This window comes from Columba livia, chromosome 2 (assembly GCF_036013475.1).
Source record: "Columba livia isolate bColLiv1 breed racing homer chromosome 2, bColLiv1.pat.W.v2, whole genome shotgun sequence".
NCBI classification, from domain to species: Eukaryota; Metazoa; Chordata; class Aves; order Columbiformes; family Columbidae; genus Columba; species Columba livia.
Genome location: NC_088603.1, coordinates 136081241 through 136092822, shown reverse-complemented (window position 1 = coordinate 136092822; position 11582 = coordinate 136081241). Strand labels below are relative to the sequence as shown.

The following is an 11582-nucleotide window of genomic DNA, read 5'->3' as shown; positions in this document are numbered from 1 at the left end:
CTTTTAAATGCTTCCGGAGATGGTGACTCCACCACTTCCCTGGGCAACCTGTTCCAATGTCTGACAACCCTTTCTGTAAAGAAATTTTTCCTAATATCCAATCTAAACCTCCCCTAGCACAACTTGAGGCCATTTCCTCTTGTCCTATAGTTTCCTACTTGGGAGAAGAGACCAACACCCTCCATGCTACAACCTCCTTTCAGGTAGTTGTAGACAGTGGTGTCAGCCCCTCCGCCTCCTTTTCTCCAGGCTAAAAATGACACACAATGTATAGATAACTCACGTCCTCAGCTAGGAGCTGGAAGACAGTTAGGATACCCTACATTTACTCGGGGCCTTTGTTTAGGCAACTCATTTTGCCTCATAACTCCATTGATACAATGAAAGCTAAAATGCCTTGGTCATGTGCAGATGAAGGGAAAATGGTACTGCCTTGTTTTGTCATAGACAAAACATTTCCTGTATGACCGAAGTTCTGTACTAGCATTAAGAGTTGTCCCTATGTTTGTTTGACTTAAGCTTCTTTGAAGCATAAGTTATTTATGAAAATGTTTGTTCATGTTCATATATGTTTCTTCTGTAAAAGGAGAAAACAGCAGTATTAATATCAATTGTTTATTAACATAAGACTAAAACTTTTCACAAATATTTAGTCATACCAGCCAAGACGCACTTTTTTGTGACAGTTTGGACTGAATATACTCAATAACAGTTCAGCATAATTGTCTTATGTCAGCTTTTAGAATGCATCATTTCACTGAATTAGTCACAATAAGAGAAGGCAATAAATGTGCAGTTATCCATATTTTAAAATAGAAAGGATCACATCCATAATAACCAACAGAGTCACATCATAAATTCATAATGCAGCACACCTGTACACTGCAATATGAATGTTATTGTAATGAAAAACAAGGCAACATTAACATTACTTGGAACCACAGCTTCTAGTTGTTATTGAGGACCCACCATGATGCTGAAAGAGAGGAGAATTTATTTAGTTACTTGTTATCACAAGCAGCATTTATTTTTCTACCTCTTGTAAAAATCCTAAATAAAATAGCTGTAATATATATAAAGAAAAATTCATTTGTATATGCAGCTAATACTACTTTATTCGAAAGCTGCATACTTTCAAGGACAAAACTTCTCTAGGCATGAGAAGAATATTTAGAATACTAGGAGAGTTGAGTATAACTGGTAGGGAGGTGGCTTTAGCACAAGAATTTCTCTCCCTTTTTGATCACATCCAGAGAAGCATTAATGTGTCATAGGTGTGACTGCACAGAGTTAAGCGCCCAAATTCCAGAAAGCAAACCATATAAATCCTCATTCCTGTTTTGCTATGTCTGTCCGTATTTCAGGTGAGCGCTGTGTCCCCGTCCCCTGGGTGGCTGTGCTGCCTTTAATGGATTTCTGTCCTGGTGACTTTATTCAAACCTGGTGCTGTTCCTTTTACACAACTCTAGGAATCAAGAGTGTTTTGCCCCAAAAGTAAGAGATCTGATGGACTTGTAATTTCCGTCAAAGAAGATCTGTAATCACCAGATTATAGACATTTATACTTCTTCCCCACAGCCCTTAACCTTTGCTCTTTTCAAACTGAACCTTATGCAGAGAGGAACAACAAGATATATGGAGAGATAGGAAGGATAGGAAGGAACTGTGACTGTATCTGAGATGCTGAGTCCCCTTAGCAGAGGAGTGTTCGAGGTTTTGCACTACGGTTTGAGGATTAAATTAATGAACACAACTTGCTTCTATGAATGTGTCCATAAAGCCTTCCACTTTTGGCATTTTTCTGAAAAATGTTATTCTTGAAGAAGAATCTTGAAAAGATTTAAGAATCTTACTGGAATTTGAGCTATGAAAGCCTAGAAGTCTCTCACATACCAGTGGATTAGTGAATTTTGACCAAAAACCTGCCAATTTAACAGTTTTTTTCATGTATTACAGTGTCATAAGCGTTCAGTGATTTTCCCCTAACTTCGATTTTTTTCAGCAAAAGGTTCTCCAGAGTCCTCAAGTTCAGATCTTACATAAAGATTGGGGATTCACTGAAGATATACTGGGTGTTTCATGGCATCCTGGTAGATTGGCCAAGTGGATTGGGCAGTTAACAGGTGTGCAAGTGATCATAATAGGCTGTGGTTCACGCTAACTGATGGCAAATGAATTTGCTTTAAGATAATATTGGATCTAACACTCCTGATATCCCGTGTCTTTCTGAATAATTCTTAGGTAAGTGTATCCTTATTAATTTTAATTAATCGTCTGAGTGAAGATTTTAGGGTTGTAATCTTTGAATCAGATTCAGATTACGAGTTAGAATTGTTTCAGTTCTTAGTTAATCAGGTGTGTAAAAAACTGTAGATGTGTCTGAGCTAGGGTGAACTTGTTTTTAAAATGGAGCCTATCCTTGTGCTAGTTGCAGACAGGTTGGGGCTTTTTTCAAAATTTTACACTGGTGTCACTTTACGGTGTCTAAAATTCTTTCATAAAGTGTACTGGTAGTATTGCAGCCATCATTTTTTACTTCATGAACATTTTCTGTCTTTCAAATACAAATATGATTTGTATAGCTCAAAAATGGGAAGTACTTTCCATGAAACAAAAGTTCAGATGTCTGCACACAGTTCTAAATTATAGAATATCAATAAAATTGTAAAACTAACTGTGAATACGTTACTTCCCTTTGCCCACCCCCACCCCAGCAAGGCTGCACAGTGAGAAATGTGGTTTCTATGGCAACTGCCTGCCAGGATGGAGAGCTGCGGACTGAAATCCTCCTTAGCAGGCAGAGTGGATGCTTTAATGAGCATTTGGAATCCCATTTCAGACATGTCTACCTTTAGGCATTGATAAATGATGTTTACATTTTATTTTATGTTAATTGCACTTTACCTGTGAGTAAAGCACCCCTGGAACACTCCTGGGCCATACCTGGTCTAGCTCTTGGACACAAAGTAGTTTGGGAAAAGGCCATGTTGTTTTCTACAGCCAAGTTTGTCTTATATCGAGCAATTTCTCAGTAAGATACAAAATGTGAAGGGTTCTTGGTTCATTAAGTGCAATCTCCTGATACTGCAAGAATCCCTGGCATATAATTGCATGTTCAGATCAGGTTCATGAGGTCTGAAAATGTCTTGGCTGGTTTCTTTTAAAGAGAAACCTCAGGTATACAACCATGTAATTTTTTTTTTTTTTTCTACTGGGTCAGGTTTTCTTATTTTAAATTTAGTCCGTACTCAGACATAAGGGAAAATGGGGTTTCATTGTAGTAGATTTGTGTTGCACAAGATAAAATTGTTGCTGTCCTCCCTCTGTAGATGTGGGAGTGACGTTTGCTTTGCTTCATCTTGCACTCTCAACTATAATTTCTTTAAGAAGATTTTGCAGGCTCATTGGTTTGTGTCAGAAATAGTAATTTGGAATCATTAACAGCTTGCTTTTTCAAAGCAGTTTGTTTTTTTTCCCTATTTCAACATAGAATAGCAATAATTGGTTAGTAAATATTAATTATTAGTAATTAAGATTTGTGTCAGATGATTAAATTGAAGTCCTCCACGGTAAGCAATTTTTTGCCTGAAAATCTATTTTACTATTCACAAATAGTGTTGTTTCTTCTAGATATTTTCTTAAATAGTATATGCTAGCGTATCTTTGTACCATATAAGATAAAGCACTGTGGGTATTATTCTTGCTGATGCAGTGTACATTTCTGTGCATAAAATAAAAACATTTGGAGCCCCCTTCTTCTCCATACTTTGCTAAAGAAGATCTGATTAAGGGTGATACTATGGAGTGGGCCTACATGTGGAACACACTAATATAGTAGAACTCATCACATGGAACAAACAAAATATTGTGAAAAATGGATATTTACCAGGGACCAGCATTGTTGTGATGAGCTCTGGAGTTTCCAAGAAGTCCACGTTACTTCTTTGGAATGTCTTGCTATAATTCATTTGAAGGTGGCTAAATTATTGTAAAAAAGAAGATATCAAGTTTCTTAAAGCAGCTAAATTTTTTTATGAGCATGAGAAATTTTACAATTGATGCTGTAATAGAGATTTTTGTGCTTTAAGACTCCAGCAATGGTGATAGTGGGAGAGGAGACCAGATAAGCTGTGAGGCGCTTGCATATTCTGTTAAACACAGGTTTCTTTCTGTACAGTTAACTGTGACTCTGATGCTCATCTCTTGGTTGTGACCCACTGTAATGCTGACGCATTACAAGTGTTCTTGAGTCTTCCTGAAAGTTTTGTCCAAAAGGAAAGAAACTCAGCTTCAAGAGATTTCTCCATCTTCCTTCGGAATGTTTTCTGTCTACAGATTTAGAACCACAGGGGTTCGTTGGTTCGTTCTTGTGGTTGTTTTTTGTTTTGTTTTGTTTGTTTGTTTGTTTGTTTTGTTTTGCACTTTTTTTAGTTTTGCTTTTGTTTTGGTTTGGTTTTCTTTTGGTTGGTTGGTTTTTGTGTGTGTGTGGTGTTTTTTTTTTTAATAATAGTAAATGTAGTTAAAGAAAATATTTTTGTCTCAATTTCTTAACCATCTGCCTGCTGCAAGCTGTAATTCAGCTGACAGGCCTTTTAATCATTATAACTTCTATTTTGGGCCCAAAAGAGACACCCTTGGAATCTTTTGGATGGGTTTTAGTGATGTGGATTTGAGAAGCTTTGGAGGAGCTCCCCATGGCTGCCTGCATGCTTCAGTGTGTTGCTGGATGGCACCGCTCCTGTCTCACTCATGGGCTCCTTTTATTTCTTTCACTGTCACTAAACTGTAGCAATATTGCCATTTCCCTAGTCTTTTGGCTCTGATCAACTAACATCCGATGCCATTGCTTTCTCTATTTGCTTTCAGACTTTTTATGTTCTATTCAAGTTAGCTTTGTCTTTCTGGCATTTTTATTTATATGTTTCAGTATATTTTAGTCTTTAGGATCTGAAGTATTACCCTGCAATATTGATTGTGATATAATTAGCAAGAGATCCATTAGCAGTATTTAAAGGAATTTATATTCAGTCTTGCTACACAATTGCTTTCTAACCTTCAAAACTGTCTGTATTACCAAAACAAACAAACAAACAAACAAGACCCCCGAAACTTACCTATTCCAGGCATTGCTGTTCTTCCAGAACTCATAAACAATGAAGCGGGAATCACTGGGAAGCTTCTGTATGGAAACACTAAGAATTGTAGGACAGAACTAATTTAATCAAACATGACAAAGTTATTGGACATACATATCTAATTCCAAATTGCTTATGAGTAGGAACCAAATGCAGTGATTTTTGAACAACAAAACCAAACCAAACAAAAAAACAACCCAAATAATAAATTTATCAAATAAGTGATCATATACTGCAAATTATATGAGCTTTTTTAACAAACAAACAAATGAACTCTTGGAGAATTTTCATGGCTTTTTATTTATTAATATTTTATATTACTGTGCTTACGATTAATTTCTCTATGAAACTAATTTTTCATATCACTCTAATAGTGTCATCTATCTAAAGAACTGCTAATCAATAATACAGAAAATTAATCAAACAACTGTGGTTCAGGGATGATCAGCTAATACAGCATATTGCACATTGTAAACATGGAAGTTTGTAGAGTAACTTGTGCTGTTTCATTGAAGAATTACACTGTGAGAAGTCATCCTTTTGTATGAGAGCTGCATCAAAGCAACAGAGTTTAGTTGTTTTGAAAGCAAACATTACTGAAGTATAAAACCAGACAGGCTGATGTCTGCTGCAGATACACTTTTTAAATAATACCCTTGGGTACTATTTACTTATGGTACTCAGCTAATAATTTATCATGGGTGAAAAATGACCCACGGAATATCTGCTGATCACCTACACAGAACCATCCCATTTATTTTCCTGAACATAAAAGTTTTATAGCATTTAGGGTGCTTAATGCACTTCAGTACTCGAATTGGTGTTTAGATGTACAGCACAAAACATATATATCTGTATTTCTGTGAGTACCCAAGTGTGAGATTGCTGATCTTACTATTACTGATGTGCTTGCAAACTGGTCTCAGATCGTATCTCATACTGTAATAAGCAATAAGTCATATGATTTATTGGTTTTTCTCCTGCTGTATGTGGAAGTACATTGTAAAATAGCAAAAATATCAAGAACTATTGGAAAAAAGTCTGCCATGGACAGCTACAGTAAAAAGCAACCGGTAGGTGGCATTACAGATTTACCAAATGTCTGTAAATGTGGGAAGGAAACGTTTTGCCATCATTTAAGTTGCATTCTGAAGTCATGTAATTTCTTTTGCCTGCCAAGTTTGCAGCCACTGGAGTGTTTTGCTGGATGTTCCGTTTTGGAAGGTGGCCGGGGAGGCTTCTTTTCTATGTTTTTTCCAGCTCTTGGCAGACAATATAATTTTATTTTCCTCATCTCTGCCTTTACAAGTGAACTACTGTAAAAAAGGTTACTCTTCTTCCAGCTTAATTTACTTTTTCTGGTGTGTGTGAACACTACTGATAGAATCTGAAGTGTGATAATCTCATAGCACCAAAGTTTATAAATTAGGGATGTGATAAGCAAACTTTGAAGCCTTTGAATATATAGGAATATCTTGTATTGTATACGCATTATACAAATACTTATTTCGTAATGGCCTGTAGTGTTTAGAGTAGTAGCTTTCTCCAGTATGTTAAATTTATTCTAAATTTATTCACTAAACTTTATTCTTTTGTTTTATTCTAATGTTTTATTAGTTCTAAAGGAAGCAAAGCAGAAATACACTATTTAATTGGCAATTTTGCTTTTTAATTTTTTCCCATTCTGTATTATGAATGAAAATTTTAAAATGACAGTCTAAAGGGAAGATTCTGAAAGCTGCCAAGCAGAGCACTGGCAAACAAGTCGATAAGTTGCTCACTTGCCAAGTAAGCACAAATGAAGGATCGCAAATGAGTTTTCCAATAAAGAGTGACAGCCTAGGAGCTTCCAGACGCCGTGAATTGATGAGCTGCAGAGTTGAGAAGCCTTAAAAGATTGTCTAGCATCTTTGGCATAGCCTCTGTTGTCATATTGTGATACAAGTTAAAGTCTGCACACCTGCTTTGACATGTCTTTCTGGTTTTAGTTGTCTTTGAAAAGCTCTGTCTTACACACATGCATAACCAGCCAGGAAGGAAGATTTTACAGATTCTTTCTTCGTAAATAATCCAGCTCCACTTAATAGTTAGTCAAGAAATCAGACTACATTCCTTCCTTCGAACCAAAGACAACAACGTTGCACTTACTGCAAGCAGCCACCCTGAGCAGAAGCAGATTCCACGTACTGCTTCAGAGCAAGCCGGAATTCCTCAATTTCTTCTTCTATCACAGACATCTGACGCTGAACAATCATTATGTGCTGATACAAAAACATGACAATATTACTGCCGTATCATACTCTGAATTCCTTCTACTATAAACTCAGAAAAGTCTATTATAAACAAATAAAACCCTCAATCATCAAAGAAAACCCACAAAAGTTCCTTCAAGGTTTGCTGTCCCTGTTTTAGCACTCTGGAGCGGAGAAGTAGAAATGCTTGAGTGTGACTCTTTTGTCTAGGCAGGCTGAGGCACAGAATGAAAACACCCAAAATGAGTGCCCACTCCAGAGAAAGCAAGAAACATCCAAAGCCGGGATGTGGGAGTCTTTTCGGAAGACTGCAAAGCAAATTTTGATCTTTGAAATGTTCAGTAATAAAGTCAGCACATTTCCTTGGATGAACCTGGGTGCAAGTGGGCATGAGGTTTGAGACAAGAGTATATTGCCACAGTCTGCACCGGATGCAGTGTTACACTGGATGAGATGCTTTTGTGGTCTTTTACCTTTTAGAGCTCTGACTCACACCTGAATGAGATGCCTAAGGTAGCCCATGTTAAATGATAAACACAGAGTGTTTTTTTCCTCCAACTTTCTGCAAAAAATGAGTAATCTTTATAAAAAGGACTGTGGAAACACAGGGCAGTACAGAAGACCTATTCATCCCAAATCATTATTATTATCGTTTAGCTAATGCTAGCTTGTCAACTTTACTAATGAAATATTTGAAGACAGTCTATGTGCTTCTTAATTAATACAACTTCACCTTTTGCACCAGTTTTTGACTTGTTTCTGCCTTGATTATTCATCCTGTTGTCTCGTGGATTATCCCTTCTTGGCAGCCTGTGTAGCAATATTGTATAATCTCGTTTAAAAAAGAAAAAATGTAATACAACTCCTGTGATGGAATAAGGAATTTGATGGATCATCTATTTTGGTTATTTTTTCATGTGTATTTGATTTGCATTTTGTTAGGTTCAAAGCCCTGAATTTAGGAATGCTAGTGTATTTGAAAAATGCATCTTGATCTTGGGAAATAACTTAATTTAAAGTAAGTTTATTTCTGTTTCTTGTTTTGGTTTTGTAAGTTGTAATATTGGTTACTGCTTAACACTAGATACTCTCCCATCTTTGCTGGTAAGGCTTCCTATAGCAGTACTGTACAACCAGGATTTAAAGCATGCATGCAGCGTCAGGTGATTGGGAGCTGAGAAGATATACACACATAAACACTGAAGCGAAATTCAGTAAATCTTATTAATGACACCTTTTCCTTCTATGTGAGTGGAGGTTTTGGCTCACTGTATCATTTGAAAACAATGCAAAAATGAATATAAATGTTTTGCCTATACATTCTAACTTCTGTTGTGTTGGCATTTTACACAATACATTTTGCTGACTAAAATGGATTCTTACCACTGGGATAAAGTGAAGATGGTGGGTATTTATTTATTATTTTTTAACAGAAGAGATCAGGTGAAGTTGCTGTCTTACTACCTGGCATTGAAAAGCAAATGTCAAAAGTCATAATCTTGAAAAGCACTTACAGATTTTGCATTTTCTTCCAAAACTTCCTCTTGAAATGGCTCAAGTTTTAGGTCCTTTCAGGCAGTTGAAAAGAAAATAGAAATATAAGAGAATAGAATACAGCTGTACTCTGCTCTTACCTTTTTAACAAACTATTCCAATAGCTCGATTCTGTTATATTTCCAGAAGTTATAATTAAATCCCTTCTTTATTAGTTGTAACCCAAACACAAGCATTGCATTATTTGCAGAATCCTGCACATTTCAATGGTTAAATCCAACACAGGCAGTTTTGTGTTACAAAGCTGAGCAGGTAGTCTTCCATTTGTATCAAATCCGCTTTCTCACAAATGTATGTTGGGTTTAATTCGGAAAAGACAGAGACCTTCTCAAATTGTCAGGTGGACTACAGAGATGAGCAAGGACGGTAATCTGAGATGAACTATCAGCTACTATTATGGCACCAAAACCTTTATACAGAAGAAACTTTTTGGGGTGGGGGGGAGATAGTTGCAAGGGACTGTTTTCCATCATTGAATAATACGTGCACTCTGCTCCAAGTCAGGTTTCTGGACTGCTGCACTTGTTTCTGAGGACAGACTGGGCAGCAGCAAGGAGAGGCATCTGTGGGGCTGCAGTGTGCTTGCCTAACACGCAAACTGGCTGCACGCTTCATGAGTCAGTGATTCATGCAAACACCATATAGTAACGCACACAAAATTATCAGTTACATGCTAGGCACACGCAGTACCCTCTAACCCAGTGCCATACGGATATTCTAAAAAATATCCATATGCCTGAAAAGAAGCAGATAATTTTGCAACAAGCAACTGGAGCAAAATGCACTGTTAGTGGTGCTTTGCTTCTCATTGCAAACAATTCTTGTGTAACAAAGATTTAAAAAAATCTTCTACTTGCAGCTGGGTAGGGATTGATTAACCTCAGGTAGCAGGCGTTTTGCTGACATAAATTCAGTACTCGCTGAGAAGCCAATGAGGTGTGCAGGCAGAATTCAAATGAACAGAGAACCTGCACCAGCAGCAAGCGGCAGAGCTCGGCAGGAGCGAAGCACCAGTCGCACAGTAACCGCTGTGCAGCTGAACCTCTTCTGCACAATGTGCATAGAAGGGCATGAAATGGGGGAGAGGCGGGGAGGAAACACCCAGCTCATTTGGCACTGCAGATAAAAACCCTGAGAGAAAATACATATTCCTGTGGCTGTTCCTTCCAGTGCATTTTTTTTTTTCTGGGGAAAAGTATGGAAAAAGAGAGGAAAGGGATGACTCGAGTAAACTTAATTCTAGTTTTTCCAGTATATATAACTTCAGAACTTCAGGAAAAACAAAACAAAACAAAACACAACAAAAGGATGACTTATGGGATTAATTCATAGTTAAATTCACCTGTGACAGAAGATAGCAGAAGAGTTAGACAACACTAAAAGAACCATTCACCAGGTAGTTTTCCAGTAGGAACTACTAAAGGATGATTTGCTGGCCCCCTCAAGAAGTTAAAAATAATCTATACAAGTTCTTCAGTAATGTTATGTCATTAGCCATGGCAGGACTGCACACATGAAGTAAATCTATGCAGACAGCCTGCTGTGACCTCGGAGCGTGTGAGCACTGGCACACAGTCCTCAGCTCTGTGGAACGAGCGCTTGGGCATCACAGAATCACAGAATGTCAGGGATTGGAAGGGACCTCGAAGATCATCTAGTCCAATCCCCCTGCTGGAGCAGGAACACCTAGATGAGGTTACACAGGAACATGTCCAGGTGAGTTTTGAATGTCTCCAGAGAAGGAGACTCCACAACTTCCCCAGGCAGCCTGTTCCAGTGTTCTGTCACCCTCACTGTGATGAAGTTTCTTCTCATATTTAAGTGGAACCTCCTGTGTTCCAGGTTGTACCCATTGCTCCTTGTCCTACCATTGGTTGTCACCGAGAAGAGCCTGGCTCCATCCTCGTGACACTCACCCTTTACATATTTATAAACATTAATGAGGTCACCCCTCAGTCTCCTCCGAGCTAGAGACCCAGCTCCCTCAGCCTTTCCTCATAAGGGAGGTGCATTGACTGACTCAGTGTTGAGCATGAGTGAAGGAGCCCAGTGTGGAGATGAGAGCTCGACCAGACACTTATTGTGCAACCTGGAAATAAAAACCGACCAAGGCTGCAGCTCAGAGGCGAGGTTTTGTGCCGCCTTCTCAGTCCTACCTCAGCTCAGCTGAGGAGTGGTAGCTTGTGAAATTGCCTCTCAGTGTGATTGTGTGATCCTGCTAATCTGCTTCAGGGCAAAGTCAAAAAGAAGAGTTTTAGTATAGCTGCTGAAAGACAGCTGAAGTGTAACACCTGGCTGAACATGATGGGTTAACCCGGAACATGGGCTGGGCTAAAAATGATGAAGTTACTGCCGAGAGATGACACAAGTAACAGCCTCATCCCAGGTGGGAAGTGCTGACCGACCACTTGATATTTCTGCTTAATTCATTTAAGTTTGAAGTCACTGGTCATTCGAGCAATCAGTTTTGCTTTTTCTTGGCTTTGCCTTTTCTTGACTTGACTTCATAACAGAGTAGATGGACTGACGATCTACTGCTAAGAGGTACTGACATCCTTTTTGCAATACATGCCTGTCCCAGTTGTGACCCAGATGCTCTTTTGCTAGATGCTGTTTAAACATGGGTCACAGGGATCTTCTG

The 11582-nt window shown here is 38.2% G+C and overlaps 1 protein-coding gene across 2 annotated transcripts in view; it reads right to left on the bottom strand.

The window, feature by feature from the left end:
- Positions 1 to 601: 601 nt before the first annotated feature.
- Positions 602 to 11582, bottom strand: part of NECAB1 (N-terminal EF-hand calcium binding protein 1) — a 58232-nt gene continuing 47251 nt past the window's right edge. Inside the window, exons 9-13 of one of the 2 annotated variants that reach the window (XM_005499498.4) lie at positions 8902 to 8955; positions 7284 to 7396; positions 5115 to 5192; positions 3887 to 3978; positions 602 to 976 (exon numbers count right to left, since the gene is read on the bottom strand). In XM_005499498.4, coding sequence (XP_005499555.3) covers positions 948 to 976; positions 3887 to 3978; positions 5115 to 5192; positions 7284 to 7396; positions 8902 to 8955 — 366 coding nt within the window. In that variant the 3' untranslated portion in view covers positions 602 to 947. The remainder of the gene's footprint in view (positions 977 to 3886; positions 3979 to 5114; positions 5193 to 7283; positions 7397 to 8901; positions 8956 to 11582) is intronic. The other variant, XM_065053950.1, reaches the window with a different exon arrangement.